Source organism: Zonotrichia albicollis, chromosome 32 (assembly GCF_047830755.1).
Source record: "Zonotrichia albicollis isolate bZonAlb1 chromosome 32, bZonAlb1.hap1, whole genome shotgun sequence".
Classification (NCBI taxonomy): domain Eukaryota; kingdom Metazoa; phylum Chordata; class Aves; order Passeriformes; family Passerellidae; genus Zonotrichia; species Zonotrichia albicollis.
Window position 1 is genome coordinate 3,103,813 of NC_133850.1, and position 17,629 is coordinate 3,121,441.

Sequence of the window (17,629 nt, forward strand, 5' to 3'; positions counted from 1 at the left end):
AATTTTGGGATAAAATTTCACCGTTGCATCTAAAGGCAATGTTTTGGTCAATGGGATGGATTTAGAGGTAAAAATGGCCCAAATTGGCTGGAAAAGTCAATGTTGGGTGGAAAACTCACGGTTGGACCACAACAAGGATAGATTATGGGATCAAAATGCCCCTGTTGGACCAAAACCCAACGTTTGGTCAATGGGGATGAATTTGGGGGTAAAAATGCCCAATTGGGTGGAAAAGTCAACACTGAGCCTCAATGAGATGAACTTGGGAAAATAATGATGGAGTTGGGTAGAAAACGCAACATTGGGTGGAAAAGTCAAGGTTGGACCTCAATGGGGACGGATTTTGGGATAAAAATGCCCAATTGGACACAAAAGTCAAGGTTGGATCTCAATGGGGAGAGATTTTGGGATTAAAACCCCCAATTGAGTAGAAAAGTAGTAGAAAAGTCAACATTGGGTGGAAAACCCAACCCTGAACCTCGGCAGGACCAAATTTTGGCCTAAAATCCCCAATTGGACACAGAAGTCAACGTTCGACATCAACGAAAATGAATTTTGGGATAAAAATGCCCAGTTGGGTGGTAAAGTCAAGGTTTAGTGGAAAAGTCAAGGTTGGATCTCAATGGGTATGAATTTTGGGATTAAAACCCCCAACTGAGTAGAAAAGTCAACATGTGGTGGAAAACCCAACCCTGAACCTCATCGGGAACAAATTTTGACCCCAAAACCCCCCACTCCAGGAGTTTCCATCGCAAAACCTCGGACATCGATGACCACAGCCCGGCTGGGCGGCGAGTGGAGGACGCGGCCACCGCGCCGGACGACGCTGTAGGAGCAGGTGTGGACGCCGCCGTCGCGGGGCCCGGTGACGGTGAAGGTGTGGACAGACGTCCGGCGGGACGTCCGGACGTCGCTGGCCCAGCCCGAGGTGCCGTTGAAGCGGAAGGCCTGGATGCGGTCGGTGCCGGGCGGTGCCGGCGCGGCGCAGGAGATGGACACGGCATCGCCCACCAGGAAACGCGCCTTGGCCGGCGTCACCGAGATGTTGGGGGCGGGAGGGGAGAGGTCTGGGGAGAAAAGAGGGGGAAATGAGAAAAAAATCCAATGTTTTGGAAGTGGGAATGAAGAAGATGGAGAAGAACCTCCCAATTTTCCCCCAAAATCCTGACTTTTCCCAAAATTCTGATTTTGTTTTTGGTGGAGGAGGTTCCTCCATGACCCTGCTTGGGTTGGGCTCAGATTGAGTTGAAAAAGCCCAAAAATGTCCCAAAAATTCCATTTTCTGGAGGTGAAAATGAGGAAGATGGAGAAGATAGAGAAGAACCTCCCAATTTTTCCCCAAAATTCTAAATTTTTTTCCTAAATATCTGATTTTGTTTTGTGGAGGAGGTGTCACCATGTCCTTGGTTGGGTTGGACTTGGATTAGGTCCAAAAGGCCTAAAAATGACCCAAAAATTCAGCGTTTTTGAGGTGAAAATGGCGAAGATTGAGGAGATGGAGAACCACTAGCAGGTTTTTCCCAAAATCCTGGTGTTTGTTGGTCATGGGAGGTACCACCATGACCCTGCTTGGGTTGGGCTTGGATTTGTCCAAAAAAGCCCAAAATAGGCCCAAAAATTCAATTTTTTGAAGGTGAAAACGGAGAAGAGGAGAAGATGGAAAAGAACCTCCCAATTTTTCCCCAAAACTCCTTTTATTTTTTTTGTTGTAAGAGGTTCCACCATGACCCACTTGGGTTGGGCTTGGACTTGGTCAAAGAAGCCCAAAAACGGTACCAAAATTTGAATGTTTTGGCAATGGGGATGAAGAAGATGGAGAAGGTGGAGAAGAATGTCCCAATTTTCCCAAAATCCTGGGGTTTTTTTCCCTAAAGCTCCGATCTTTTTTTTTTTTTTTTGGATGAAGGAGGTCCCACCATGACTCTGCTTGGATTGGGCTAAGTTTGGGTCCAAAAAAGCCCAAAAGTGACCCAAAAATTCAAGTTTTGGAGGTGAGAATGGGAAAGATGGGGAAGATGGAGAAAAGGGGGAAGAAATACCTAGTTTTTCACAAAATCCTGATTTTTTTTCCTAAATTTTCAAAATTTTTTTGGATGGAGGAAGTGCCACCATGACCCTGCTTGAGTTGGGCTCAGACTGGGTCAAAAAAGTAAAAAAAAAACCAAAAATCCTAAAACCACCCCAAAAGGAACCCCAGGGTCAGCAAATACCCCAAAAGCACCCCAGAAAACCCCCATGGGCTATCATAAACCCCCCAAACACCCAAAAGTCACCCCAAACCCCCCCTGGGTGATCAAATACCCCAAACCACCCCAAAACGACCACAAAATAAACCCCAGGGGCAGCAAATAACCCAAAAAACACAAAACCACCCCCAAAATATCCCCAGGGTTAGCAAATGCCTCAAAATACCCCAAAACCATCTCCAAAAAAAAGCCCTTAGTCAGCAAATATCTCAAAAACCCCAAACCTCACCCCAAAAATTCCTGGGTAAGTGAACACCTCAAAAATTCCAAAACTTCCCCCAGATAAACTCCAGGGTCAGCAAACGCCACAAAAACCCCAAAACCATCTCAAAAAACCCCCATGTGTCGGCAAATAACCCAAACCTCAAAACTCACCCCGAAATAAACCCCAGGGCCAGAAAATACCCCCAAAACAACCCAAAAAACTCCCGTGGACATAAAAAAACCCAAAAATGCTAAAAATCAGCCCTAAAGAAACATGGTTCAGCAAATACCACAAAAGAACCCAAAACTCACCCCAAAAACAACCCCACGGTCATCAAATACTCCAAACCAATAAATCCCAATATGTCTCCTCCCCCTCCACTTTTTCCCCAAATCCCCCATTTTCCCCCCAAAACCCCTCACCTACCCATGACCACCACGGCCACGCCTTCACTGGGCGGAGCCTCCACCCAGGCCCCGCCCACCTCCTCCTCCAGCAGGCAGCTGAAATTCCCGGAAAATTCGGGGGAAATCCGCGGGAACACCAGCTGGGACCCATCACCAGTGACGTCACTGATGACGCCATCGATGAGGTCACCCGGAGTCAGCTCGATGCCTTCGCGGAAGAAGCGGAAGCGGCGCCGGAAGTGACGTCGGCTCGCAGAACAGGTCAGGCGCAGCCGCTGACCCACGGTGACCACGCCAGACGGAGGCTCCACCCAAAGCACGGGGGGCGGACACGGGTCTGGGAAAAAATTGGGGGAAAATCAGTGTTATCGGTGATTTTAAAATTCGGATGGGAAAAGGGTGAAAATGGCTCAAAATTAGATTTTTGGGAGGAAATAAAGCCTACAATTCAGTTTTTTGGGTGGGAATGGAGAAGATGGAGAAGAACCACCCAGTTTTTCCCAAAATCCTGATTTTTATTGGTTATAGGAAGTCCCACCATGGCCGTGTTTGGATAGGGCTTGGATTGGGTCAAAAAGCCCAAAAAGGGCCCAAAATTCAGTATTTTGGAGGTGGGAATGGAGAACATGAAGAAGAACCTCCCAAATTTCCCCAGAATTCTGAGTTTTGATGACTTTAGGAATTTGGGGACCCCCTGGATGGTCCTGGAGGCGCCGCCAAACAGGGGGAGATTCTGGGGTTGGGACTGGGTCAAAAAGCCTAAAAGTGGCTCCTGATAATTTCAATATTTTGGAAAAAAATGGGGAAAAAAAAGGAAATTGTCAATTTTGGATATTCAGGCGGAGATTTGGGATCATGATGTGACCAAACTCAACCACACCAAACCAAACCCAACCAAACCCAACCATGACCCAACCATGACTAAAGCACACACAACCAAGGTCCAACCAAACCCAACCCTATCAAACCAAACCAAACCAAACCACCACCCAACCCAACCCAACCTTGACCCAACCCAACCTTGACCCAACCAAACCCAATCCAACCCAACCAAACGAAACCCAACCTTGACCCAACCAAACTCAACCAACCTTCCTTCTCCTCACCTTGCTATCTCCTCACCTTTCCCCACAGCCCTCCCCATACCCAAACCCTGCCAATTTCCCCTCAAAATCACCTTCCACCACCACTGCCACGGCCTCGCTGGGGTAGGAGGCAATCCAGCGCCCCTCGGTCATCTCCTCATAGCTGCAGCTGAAGTTCCCGGTCTGGTTCTGGCTGCTCCTCTCCACCCTCAGCCGGGCGCTTCCAGAACCTTCCACGATGCCCTCGGAGACCTCAAGCTCATCCCGGAGGAAGCGGAAGTGGCGCCGAGGGGCTTTGCTGGGTGGGGCCATGCAGAGGAAGAGGAGGGGCTGCCCTTGCACCGTGAGGCCCGAGGGTGTCACCGTCAGGTTGGGTTGGGTTGGGCGGTCTGGTGGGAGGGGAATTGTCAGAGGTCAAGGTTGGAGGTCAAAAGGGGAGGGATTTTGGGGTAAAAATGGTGCTGTTGGGTCAAAAGGGGATTTTTGGTGAATGGGGGTGGATTTTGGGGGTGAAAATGGTCAAATTTGGTGGAGAAGTCAAGGTTTGACCTCACTGGGGATGAATTTTGGGATAAAATTTCACCGTTGCATCTAAAGGCAATGTTTTGGTCAATGGGATGGATTTAGAGGTAAAAATGGCCCAAATTGGCTGGAAAAGTCAATGTTGGGTGGAAAACTCACGGTTGGACCACAACAAGGATAGATTATGGGATCAAAATGCCCCTGTTGGAACAAAACCCAACGTTTGGTCAATGGGGATGAATTTGGGGGTAAAAATGCCCAATTGGGTGGAAAAGTCAACACTGAGCCTCAATGAGATGAACTTGGGAAAATAATGATGGAGTTGGGTAGAAAACGCAACATTGGGTGGAAAAGTCAAGGTTGGACCTCAATGGGGACGGATTTTGGGATAAAAATGCCCAATTGGACACAAAAGTCAAGGTTGGATCTCAATGGGGAGAGATTTTGGGATTAAAACCCCCAATTGAGTAGAAAAGTAGTAGAAAAGTCAACATTGGGTGGAAAACCCAACCCTGAACCTCGGCAGGACCAAATTTTGGCCTAAAATCCCCAATTGGACACAGAAGTCAACGTTCGACATCAACGAAAATGAATTTTGGGATAAAAATGCCCAGTTGGGTGGTAAAGTCAAGGTTTAGTGGAAAAGTCAAGGTTGGATCTCAATGGGTATGAATTTTGGGATTAAAACCCCCAACTGAGTAGAAAAGTCAACATGTGGTGGAAAACCCAACCCTGAACCTCATCGGGAACAAATTTTGACCCCAAAACCCCCCACTCCAGGAGTTTCCATCGCAAAACCTCGGACATCGATGACCACAGCCCGGCTGGGCGGCGAGTGGAGGACGCGGCCACCGCGCCGGACGACGCTGTAGGAGCAGGTGTGGACGCCGCCGTCGCGGGGCCCGGTGACGGTGAAGGTGTGGACAGACGTCCGGCGGGACGTCCGGACGTCGCTGGCCCAGCCCGAGGTGCCGTTGAAGCGGAAGGCCTGGATGCGGTCGGTGCCGGGCGGTGCCGGCGCGGCGCAGGAGATGGACACGGCATCGCCCACCAGGAAACGTGCCTTGGCCGGCGTCACCGAGATGTTGGGGGCGGGAGGGGAGAGGTCTGGGGAGAAAAGAGGGGGAAATGAGAAAAAAATCCAATGTTTTGGAAGTGGGAATGAAGAAGATGGAGAAGAACCTCCCAATTTTCCCCCAAAATCCTGACTTTTCCCAAAATTCTGATTTTGTTTTTGGTGGAGGAGGTTCCTCCATGACCCTGCTTGGGTTGGGCTCAGATTGAGTTGAAAAAGCCCAAAAATGTCCCAAAAATTCCATTTTCTGGAGGTGAAAATGAGGAAGATGGAGAAGATAGAGAAGAACCTCCCAATTTTTCCCCAAAATTCTAAATTTTTTTCCTAAATATCTGATTTTGTTTTGTGGAGGAGGTGTCACCATGTCCTTGGTTGGGTTGGACTTGGATTAGGTCCAAAAGGCCTAAAAATGACCCAAAAATTCAGCGTTTTTGAGGTGAAAATGGCGAAGATTGAGGAGATGGAGAACCACTAGCAGGTTTTTCCCAAAATCCTGGTGTTTGTTGGTCATGGGAGGTACCACCATGACCCTGCTTGGGTTGGGCTTGGATTTGTCCAAAAAAGCCCAAAATAGGCCCAAAAATTCAATTTTTTGAAGGTGAAAACGGAGAAGAGGAGAAGATGGAAAAGAACCTCCCAATTTTTCCCCAAAACTCCTTTTATTTTTTTTGTTGTAAGAGGTTCCACCATGACCCACTTGGGTTGGGCTTGGACTTGGTCAAAGAAGCCCAAAAACGGTACCAAAATTTGAATGTTTTGGCAATGGGGATGAAGAAGATGGAGAAGGTGGAGAAGAATGTCCCAATTTTCCCAAAATCCTGGGGTTTTTTTCCCTAAAGCTCCGATCTTTTTTTTTTTTTTGGATGAAGGAGGTCCCACCATGACTCTGCTTGGATTGGGCTAAGTTTGGGTCCAAAAAAGCCCAAAAGTGACCCAAAAATTCAAGTTTTGGAGGTGAGAATGGGAAAGATGGGGAAGATGGAGAAAAGGGGGAAGAAATACCTAGTTTTTCACAAAATCCTGATTTTTTTTCCTAAATTTTCAAAATTTTTTTGGATGGAGGAAGTGCCACCATGACCCTGCTTGAGTTGGGCTCAGACTGGGTCAAAAAAGTAAAAAAAAAACCAAAAATCCTAAAACCACCCCAAAAGGAACCCCAGGGTCAGCAAATACCCCAAAAGCACCCCAGAAAACCCCCATGGCTATCATAAACCCCCCAAACACCCAAAAGTCACCCCAAACCCCCCCTGGGTGATCAAATACCCCAAACCACCCCAAAACGACCACAAAATAAACCCCAGGGGCAGCAAATAACCCAAAAAACACAAAACCACCCCCAAAATATCCCCAGGGTTAGCAAATGCCTCAAAATACCCCAAAACCATCTCCAAAAAAAAGCCCTTAGTCAGCAAATATCTCAAAAACCCCAAACCTCACCCCAAAAATTCCTGGGTAAGTGAACACCTCAAAAATTCCAAAACTTCCCCCAGATAAACTCCAGGGTCAGCAAACGCCACAAAAACCCCAAAACCATCTCAAAAAACCCCCATGTGTCGGCAAATAACCCAAACCTCAAAACTCACCCCGAAATAAACCCCAGGGCCAGAAAATACCCCCAAAACAACCCAAAAAACTCCCGTGGACATAAAAAAACCCAAAAATGCTAAAAATCAGCCCTAAAGAAACATGGTTCAGCAAATACCACAAAAGAACCCAAAACTCACCCCAAAAACAACCCCACGGTCATCAAATACTCCAAACCAATAAATCCCAATATGTCTCCTCCCCCTCCACTTTTTCCCCAAATCCCCCATTTTCCCCCCAAAACCCCTCACCTACCCATGACCACCACGGCCACGCCTTCACTGGGCGGAGCCTCCACCCAGGCCCCGCCCACCTCCTCCTCCAGCAGGCAGCTGAAATTCCCGGAAAATTCGGGGGAAATCCGCGGGAACACCAGCTGGGACCCATCACCAGTGACGTCACTGATGACGCCATCGATGAGGTCACCCGGAGTCAGCTCGATGCCATCGCGGAAGAAGCGGAAGCGGCGCCGGAAGTGACGTCGGCTCGCAGAACAGGTCAGGCGCAGCCGCTGACCCACGGTGACCACGCCAGACGGAGGCTCCACCCAAAGCACGGGGGGCGGACACGGGTCTGGGAAAAAATTGGGGGAAAATCAGTGTTATCGGTGATTTTAAAATTCGGATGGGAAAAGGGTGAAAATGGCTCAAAATTAGATTTTTGGGAGGAAATAAAGCCTACAATTCAGTTTTTTGGGTGGGAATGGAGAAGATGGAGAAGAACCACCCAGTTTTTCCCAAAATCCTGATTTTTATTGGTTATAGGAAGTCCCACCATGGCCGTGTTTGGATAGGGCTTGGATTGGGTCAAAAAGCCCAAAAAGGGCCCAAAATTCAGTATTTTGGAGGTGGGAATGGAGAACATGAAGAAGAACCTCCCAAATTTCCCCAGAATTCTGAGTTTTGATGACTTTAGGAATTTGGGGACCCCCTGGATGGTCCTGGAGGCGCCGCCAAACAGGGGGAGATTCTGGGGTTGGGACTGGGTCAAAAAGCCTAAAAGTGGCTCCTGATAATTTCAATATTTTGGAAAAAAATGGGGGAAAAAAAGGAAATTGTCAATTTTGGATATTCAGGCGGAGATTTGGGATCATGATGTGACCAAACTCAACCACACCAAACCAAACCCAACCAAACCCAACCATGACCCAACCATGACTAAAGCACACACAACCAAGGTCCAACCAAACCCAACCCTATCAAACCAAACCAAACCAAACCACCACCCAACCCAACCCAACCTTGACCCAACCCAACCTTGACCCAACCAAACCCAATCCAACCCAACCAAACGAAACCCAACCTTGACCCAACCAAACTCAACCAACCTTCCTTCTCCTCACCTTGCTATCTCCTCACCTTTCCCCACAGCCCTCCCCATACCCAAACCCTGCCAATTTCCCCTCAAAATCACCTTCCACCACCACTGCCACGGCCTCGCTGGGGTAGGAGGCAATCCAGCGCCCCTCGGTCATCTCCTCATAGCTGCAGCTGAAGTTCCCGGTCTGGTTCTGGCTGCTCCTCTCCACCCTCAGCCGGGCGCTTCCAGAACCTTCCACGATGCCCTCGGAGACCTCAAGCTCATCCCGGAGGAAGCGGAAGTGGCGCCGAGGGGCTTTGCTGGGTGGGGCCATGCAGAGGAAGAGGAGGGGCTGCCCTTGCACCGTGAGGCCCGAGGGTGTCACCGTCAGGTTGGGTTGGGTTGGGCGGTCTGGTGGGAGGGGAATTGTCAGAGGTCAAGGTTGGAGGTCAAAAGGGGAGGGATTTTGGGGTAAAAATGGTGCTGTTGGGTCAAAAGGGGATTTTTGGTGAATGGGGGTGGATTTTGGGGGTGAAAATGGTCAAATTTGGTGGAGAAGTCAAGGTTTGACCTCACTGGGGATGAATTTTGGGATAAAATTTCACCGTTGCATCTAAAGGCAATGTTTTGGTCAATGGGATGGATTTAGAGGTAAAAATGGCCCAAATTGGCTGGAAAAGTCAATGTTGGGTGGAAAACTCACGGTTGGACCACAACAAGGATAGATTATGGGATCAAAATGCCCCTGTTGGACCAAAACCCAACGTTTGGTCAATGGGGATGAATTTGGGGGTAAAAATGCCCAATTGGACACAAAAGTTAAGGTTGGATTACAATGGGGATGAATTTTGGGATTAAAACCCCCAGTTGAATAGAAAAGTCAACATTGGGTGGAAAACCCAACCCTGAACCTCATCGGGACCAAATTTTGACCCCAAACGCCTCCCAAAGACCCCCCCACTCCAGGAGTTTCCACTATAAAACCTCGGATGTTGATGAACACAGCTCGGCTGGGTGGCGAGTGCAGGACGCGGCCACCGCGCCGGACAACGCTGTAGGAGCAGGTATGAAAGCCGCCGTCGCGGGGCCCGGTGACGGTGAAGGTGTGGACAGACGTCCGGCGGGATGTCCGGACGTCGCTGGCCCAGCCCGAGGTGCCGGTGAAGCGGAAGGCCTGGATGCGGTCGGTGCTAGGTGGTGCCGGCGCGGCGCAGGAGATGGACACGGCATCGCCCACCAGGAAACGCGCCTTGGCCGGCGTCACCGAGATGTTGGGGGCGGGAGGGGAGAGGTCTGGGGAGAAAAGAGGGGGAAATGAGAAAAAAATCCAATGTTTTGGAAGTGGGAATGAAGAAGATGGAGAAGAACCTCCCAATTTTCCCCCAAAATCCTGATTTTTCCCAAAATTCTGATTTTGTTTTTGGTGGAGGAGGTTCCTCCATGACCCTGCTTGGGTTGGGCTCAGATTGAGTTGAAAAAGCCCAAAAATGTCCCAAAAATTCCATTTTCTGGAGGTGAAAATGGGGAAGATTGAGAAGACAGATTAGAACCTCCTATTTTTTCTCCAAAATTCTGATTTTTTTCCTAAATATCTGATTTTGTTTTGTGGAGGAGGTGTCACCATGTCCTTGGTTGGGTTGGACTTGGATTAGGTCCAAAAGGCCTCAAAATGACCCAAACATTCAGAGTTTTTGAGGTGAAAATGGCGAAGATTGAGGAGATGGAGGAGAACCACGTGGTTTATCTGGCATGGTTTTTCCCAAAATTCTGATTTTTTTTGGTCATGGGAGTTACCACCTTGACCCTGCTTGGATTGGGCATGGATTTGTCCAAAAAAGCCAAAAATAGGCCCATAAATTCCACCTTTTGAAAGTGAAAATGGAGAAGATGGAGAGGAGTTTTAAATTTTTCCCCCAAATTCTGATTTTTTTCCCTGAAATTCTGGAGTTTTTGGGGTGGAGGAGATGGCACCGTGTCCTTGGTTGGGTTGGATTTGGATTAATTCCAATAGGCCTAAAAATGACTAAAATATTCAGTGGGTTGGAGGTGGTAATGGAGAAGATGGAGTTGATGGATAAGAACCTCCCAGTTTTCCCCAAAATCCTGTTTTTTACCAAATTCTGCTCTTTTTTTTGTTGGTTGGATGACGTATCATTATGACCGTGGTTGGGTTTGGCTCAGATTGAGTCAAAATAATCACAAGAATGACCCAAAATTTCAACGTTTTTTGGAGGTGGGGATGGAGAAAATGCATCAGAACTTCTGAAACTTTCCCCTAATCCCAATTTTTTGGCTATGGGAGGTGTCATCCTGATTCTGGTTAGGTTGGGCTCAGATTGGGTCCAAAAAGATGAAAAATGTCTTTAAAATTCAGAGTTTTCGAGCCGGGACTTGACAAGGTGGAGAGGATGGAGAGAATCTACTCAATTTTCCCCAAAATTCTGATTTTTTTCCTAAAATTCTGATCTTTTTGGAGGAAGTTACTCCATGACCCTTCCTGGATTTAGCTCAGGTTGGGTCAAAAAACCCCAAAATGGCCCAAAAATTGAATTTTTTGGGGGTGGGAATGTTGAAGATGGAGAAGGTGGAGAGGAACCTCCAAATTTTTCCCCAAAATTCTGATTTTTTTTTCTTAAATATCTGATTTTTTTTGGGGTGGAGGAAGTGCCACCATGACCCTGCTTGCGTTGGACTCAGATTGGGTAAAAAAAAGCCCAAAAATGACCCAAAAATTCAAATTTTGGAGGAGGAAATGGAGAAGATGCAGAAGAAGGTCCCAATTTTGTCCAAAATTCCGATTTCTTGGGGAATTTTTTGTTACCTGAGGGCTTCACCGGTGGGAAAAGGATCGGGAGAGAGGCTGGAAAAAAGGAAAAATGGGAAATTTTTAAAAAATTGGGAAAATTGAGGAAAAATGTTGTTGAGGGAAAAATGGAAAATTTTGGAATGGAAAGGAAATGAAAAATTACTTTTTAATTAATAATGAAAGGAATAAAAAAATTAAAATAATTCAAATAGAAAGGGAATTAAAATACTATAAAGAAAATGAAAAATTTGGAATAAAAAAATTAAATTATTTATTAATTAATACTTAGAGGAAAATTAATTAAAAGGAAAAATTAAAGGAAATAAAAAATGATTTTGAAGTAAAAAGGAAATGAAACTGAATTTTCAGAAGGGTAAAAAAATTAAAGAAAAAAATTAAAAATTAATTGAGAAAAAATTGGATAGAAGGGTAATAAAAATTATTTATTAATTATTAATAAGGTAGAAATTTGGGAAATTAAATGTAAAATAATTTCAAAATAAGTAGGAAATTAATTATTATTTTTAAAAGTAAATAAAAAATAAAAGACTAAAATTAAAGAAAAAATTTAATAAAGGAAGAGAAATTAAAAATTATTTGCTGATTATTTTTTTGGGTGAATGAATGGAAATTAAAAATAAAAATAATTTAAAATAAAAGATAATTTTTAAAAGTAAATTAAAAATAAAAATTCAAATAAAAGGAAAATGGAAATTGGGATCAAAGGGAAATTACAAATATTTATTAATTGATAATTAGGGTAAAATGAAATAAAAGAAAATGAAAATAAATTAAAACAAAAATAAAATTTAAAATACTAAAAGTTCATTTTTAAAGAAAATAGAAAATAAAAGGAAATTTTAAAATGAAAATTTAAAACTTTTTGTAATTATTAATTAGGGGAAAAGAAATAAATAAAATAATTAAAATTATTTAAATTTAGAAGTAATGAAAAGAAATTAAAAGAGTATTTTAAAAATTAAATTAAAAAGGAAAAATTAAAATAAAAAGGAAAGGAAAAATTGGGATAGAAAAGAACATTAAAAATTATTTTTAAGTTATTAATTAAAGGAAAATTTAAAAAGGGCAAATTGAAAAAATTTTGAAATAAAAATTTCATTTTAAAAAGGAAATAGAAAATATAAGGAAATTAAAAAGTAAAATTAAAAAGTGAAAGAAAAAGGAAAAATTTGGAATAAAAAGGAATTAAAAAATTTTTCTTAATTATTAAATAGGGGTAAAGGAATTTAAAATATAAAAGAATATAAAAGTAAAAAGGAAATTAAAAGTGAATTTTTAAAGAAAATAAGAATAAACATAAAAATAAAAGGAAATAAATATTTATTAATTAGTAATTAGGGAAAATGAAATAAAAGAAAATTTGAAAAGAAACTTGAATGAAAACTAAAGAAAAATTAGAATAAACAGAAATAAAAGAGAATTTTTGAAAGGAAATTTAAAAAATCAAAGGAAATTTTAAAATAAAACCTAATTTAAAGAGAAAAAGAAATTTTTTAAAATTAGGAAAATAGGGAGAGAGGAGGAGGAAGAGGAGAAAGAGCAGGTGGGATAATGGCCACGGAAATGAGAGAAAAAAAGGAAAAATTGGGGGAAAAGGGAGAAGAGAGGAAGAGGAGTTGGGATGAAGGGCAGGAAATAGGAAATAAGGGAAAAAATTGGAAAAATTGAGATGGAGGAAAAGGAGGAGGAAGAGTTGGGAAAATGACCATGGAAATTGGGGAAAAATGGGGAAAATTGGGGAAAATGGGAGAGGGGAGGAGGAGGAGCCCAGAAGGGGGGGGCGGCTGGTGGAAGGAAATTTGGGGAAATTGACTGGGGAGGAAGAGGAGGAGGAGCTGGGATGAAGGGCAGGAAAATGGTGGGAAAATTGAGGGAAAAAAAGGGATGGAGGAGGGAGAGGAGGAGGAAGAGTGGAGAAAATGGGGATGGAAATTGGGGGAAAATGGGAAAAATTGGGCAAAATGGGAGAGAGGAGGAAGAGAAACCCAGAAATGGAGGAAAGGGGATTTGGGGAAAATGGGGTGGGGAGGAAGAGAAGGAAGAGGAGGAAATGGGATGAAGGGCAGGAAATGGGGGGAAAAGAGAAAATTGAGGGAAATGGGCGAGAGGAGGAGGAGGGGAAGAGGAGGCTCACCGATCAGCAGGATGAAGCTCAGCTGTGCCATGGCCCTGTCCCTTCCCTTCCCTGGCACTGGCACTGTCACTGTCCCCTCCCTGGCACTGTCTCCTCCCTGTCCCTCCTCCCTGTCTCCCCTCCCTGTCCCCCCCATCCCCAAAGTGGCACCATCCTCTTCCTGTCCCTGTCCCCTCCCTGTCACTCTCACTGTCCCCTCCTGTCCCCTCCCTGTCCCCCCCCTCTTCCTGGCACTGTCACTGTCCCCTCCCTGTCCCTATCACTGTCCCCCTTCTGTCTCTGTCACTGTCCCCGCCTGTCCCTCCCTGTCCCTATCACTGTCTCCCTTCTGTCCCTGTCCCTGTCCCCTCCTGTCCCTCCTTGTCCCTATCACTGTCTCCCTTCTGTCCCTGTCCCCTCCTGTCCCCCCTGTCCCTATCGCTGTCCCCCTTCTGTCTCTGTCCCTGTCCCCCTCCTGTCCCCCCTGTCCCTATCACTGTCCCCCTCCTGTCACTGTCCTTGTCAAACCCCCGTCCCCTCTCTGTCCCCCCCTGTCGCCCCCATCGCCCCCTTGTCCTTGTCCCCGTCCCCATCCCTGTCCCTGTCCCTCCTTGTCCCACCCTGTTCCTGTCTTTGTCCCTGTCCCTGTCCCCATCCCCTCCCTGTCCCCTCCCAATCCCTGTCCCATCCCTGTCCCCTCGCTGTCCCTATCACTATCCCCTCCTGTCCCCCCGGTCCCTATCACTGTCCCCTCCTGTCCCTGTCCCCTCCTGTCCCCCCTGTCCCTATCACTGTCCCCTTCCTGTCCCTGTCACTGTCTCCTTCTGTCCCCCCTGTCCCTATCACTGTCCCCCTTCTGTCCCTGTCCCCTCCTGTCCCCCCTGTCCCTATCACTGTCCCCTCCTGTCCCTGTCCCCTACTGTCCCGCATGTCCCCATCCCTGTCCCCAAAGCGGGACCATCCCCTCCCCATCCCTGTCCCTGTCCCCTCCCTCTCTCTGTCCCCCTGTGCCCAAAGTGGTGCCATCCCCTTCCCCATCCCTTGTCACCTCCATCCCGGCCTCCTCCCTGTCACCTCCCTGTCCCCCCCCATCCCTGTCCCCCACCATCACTGTCCCTCGCTTTCCCCTGCCTGTCACCTCCCTGTCCCTGTCCCTGTCCCTGTCCCTGTCCCTGTCCCTGTCCCTGTCCCCCCTGTACCTCCGTGTCCTCCCTCCCCCCGTCCCCTCCCTTGTCTCTGTCCCCATCTGTACCCATTCCTGTCCCCTCCCCTGTCCCTGTCCCCTGTCCCCTCCCCCGTGTCCCCAATTTTGGGGGAAAAGTGGAAGCGGGAGTTGCGACACCGTGATGACGTCACAGGGACGCAGGGGTCACTCTTGCAACACTTGGGGACATTCCAGGCTGGGGGGGGGGGGACACGGGGTGGGGACGGAGGGGACATTGGGGGGGCACCGAGAGGGTGACAGCAAGGGGGTGACAATGAGGAAGTGACACTGAGGAGGTGACACCAAGGTGAGGGTGGCATCAGTGAAGGTGACACCAGGGTTAGTGACGCTGAGGTGAGGGTGACACCAAGGTAGGAGTGGCACCAAGGTTGGTGGCACCAGGGTTGTGGTGACACCAAGGTGACATCAAGGTGAGGGTGACACTGAGGTGAGGGTGGCACCGAGGTCAGTGACACTGAGAAGAAGGTGACACCAAGGTGAGGGTGGCACCAGGGTGAGGGCTGGTGACACTGATGGGAAGGTGACACTGATGTGAGGGTGACACTGATGTGAGGGTGGTACCAAGGAGGAGGTGACATCGGTGAGGATGACATCAAGGCAAGGTGGCACTGAGGAGGGGGTGACACCAATGAAGGTGACACTCAGGGGAGGGTGGCACCAAGGAGGGGGTGGCAACATGGAGGTGGTACCAAGGAGGTGACACTGATGTGAGGGTGACACTGATGTGAGGGTGGTACCAAGGAGGAGGTGACATCGGTGAGGATGACATCAAGGCAAGGTGGCACTGAGGAGGGGGTGACACCAATGAAGGTGACACTCAGGGGAGGGTGGCACCAAGGAGGGGGTGGCAACATGGAGGTGGTACCAAGGAGGTGACATTGAGGTGAGGGTGGCACCAAAGTTGGTGACAATGAGGGGAAGGTGGCATCAATGAAGGTGGCACCAAGGAGGAGGTCACACCAAGGTTGGTGACACTGAGGAAGTGACACCGAGGTGAGGGTAACACCAGGGTTGGTGACACTGAGGACAAAATGGCATGGAGGAGAAGGTGGCACCAAGGTGAGGGTGACACCAGTCAAGGTAGTCAAGGTAACATCAGGGTTGGTGACACTGAGGAGGTGGCACAGAGATGAAGATGACATCAAGATCAAGGTGACACCGAGGTGAGGGTGGCACCAAGGAGGAGGTGGCAGCTAGGAGGGGGTGGCATCAAGGTGAAGGTGATACCAGGGTAGGTGACACTGAGGTCAAGGTGGCACTGAGGTGAGGGTGACACCAATGACGGTGACACAGAGGTGAGGGTGGCACCAGTCAAAGTGACACCAGGGTTGGTGACACTGAGGAAGTAGCACAGAGGTGAAGGTGACACCAAGATCAAGGCTCCATACTTTCCTTCCTATGGAAAAGAGCTGTCCTTCTCATCCAGAGGCCTGTAGACAAAAGTGGGGTTTGGCCTCCCAAATTCCATCAATCCAAGGATTCATCCCTTGTTGCAGTTTTCCAGCCATTTGTCTGGTGCAGGGAAAACTTGGGGCTCAATATGAGTCATCAGCAAGTTCCGTTTATTGAAGAGAGCATCAGACACTTATACAGCAAATAATAAGCTCATGAATATTCTGTAATTTACACCGTCCATTAGTGGAATAAAAATCCCAATATAACCAGTTAGATTGTGCCTGGGTCAGTGTGACCCTTGCTGCTGAGCCAAAGGCGGCTTCTGTGGTGCTTTACCCCAGAGATACCTCAGCTGCCAGAGATTGCAGCAGGGCACTGAGCAAGTCCAGGCTTGTCAGGGACTCCGTTTACCTCAGGAGAGAGAGCTTCTGGCGATGGTGAAGAGAAAAAGGAGAGGATTCTGCTGGAGGGTTATATCCAGATGTTTATTCCATGGTTACAGAGGTCTGAACTGGGGCAACTGCTCCACCAGAAATACGGCTGCATGGTCTGATTAACCTTTTAAGCTCCGGGACAGGGGAAGGGGAGGGGACAGGTGAGCTACCAACCAGGTGAAAGAGGCAGGGTCTCAAGGGACTAGGGACACCTATCCAATGTCCCCCAGGCCTGAGGGACCAACCACACGACGCCTTGCTGGAATGTTAGCCCTGATTGACAGGGCACACTCCGCAAGGGTCGAGGGGGAAGAGAGAAGGGAATATTAGCACACCTGAGGAAGGGACCCGGAAGCTAAAAACACACCACAACATCTCCCCCTAGTTTTGTTTAAAAAGAAGAGGACTGTGTTTATGGTGCAGAATGATTGCCAAACTATGGTTGGTAAATCGGTTCTTCTTCTATGGGAGGGTCAGTGTTTTCCACTGAGGCTTCTAGGTCATCTATTGGAGCACGGAGGGCTTCCAAATGGTAGACTTCAGGAGGGGGGGATGAGCTTGAAATTAACTTGAGAACCATGCGTTTGATTAGTCCAAAACCAATGCTAACAACTACAATAACTATAACTAAAATAAACAGCACTAAAAACACAGTTTTCAGAACAGATCTCAACCAGCCCGCGAGTCCCCAGCCTTTGAACAGTCCATTCAGCCCGTTGTCAGTTTCTCTGTTGATGTCCGAGAACTTTTGTCAAGGTAGTCCATATGTGGTTTGGGCTGCGGTACTATGTAGGAGATCGCAGGTGGGATGATCACGAGTAGGACGAGAAGCAGGCTCGGTCTCATGGCGTCTCGAGGCTACACACGAACAGTGGGATCTAAACTGGTACAAGAACTTGAGACAAACATATATTACAAACTATTCCAGACAGGAGACTTAAATGGAATTTCCTCCAGAGAACGCGTGCGGCGTTTTCTTCTCCAGGCAGCGTGAGCAACCTGGGGTGCTTCTGCAGATTTCTCTGAGACTTTGGGAACATAGGGCTTTACCCATTTGGAAGGAACCCACCTTAAACCAGAGGGGGTGGACACACAGGCGTATCCACGTCCCCAAGTAACCAATTTGTAAGGTCCCACCATTTTCCAAGTCTCAGGGTCCTTTACTAAAACCGGAGGTTTTTCTTTCATCAACCTGTGACTGCTCCCCCCAAA

General features: G+C 47.4%; 1 protein-coding gene across 1 annotated transcript in view; it reads right to left on the reverse strand.

Annotated features, from left to right (window-relative positions):
* Nucleotides 1-13,512, reverse strand: part of LOC106630152 (hemicentin-2-like) — a 28,203-nt gene extending 14,691 nt beyond the window's left edge. The window contains exons 1-9 of the mRNA XM_074530276.1: nucleotides 13,385-13,512; nucleotides 11,245-11,283; nucleotides 9,408-9,716; nucleotides 8,538-8,834; nucleotides 7,380-7,697; nucleotides 5,264-5,572; nucleotides 4,036-4,332; nucleotides 2,878-3,195; nucleotides 759-1,067 (exon numbers count right to left, since the gene is read on the reverse strand). Of these exons, the coding sequence (XP_074386377.1) occupies nucleotides 759-1,067; nucleotides 2,878-3,195; nucleotides 4,036-4,332; nucleotides 5,264-5,572; nucleotides 7,380-7,697; nucleotides 8,538-8,834; nucleotides 9,408-9,716; nucleotides 11,245-11,283; nucleotides 13,385-13,415 (2,227 nt within the window). The 5' untranslated portion in view covers nucleotides 13,416-13,512. The remainder of the gene's footprint in view (nucleotides 1-758; nucleotides 1,068-2,877; nucleotides 3,196-4,035; nucleotides 4,333-5,263; nucleotides 5,573-7,379; nucleotides 7,698-8,537; nucleotides 8,835-9,407; nucleotides 9,717-11,244; nucleotides 11,284-13,384) is intronic.
* Nucleotides 13,513-17,629: the final 4,117 nt, after the last annotated feature.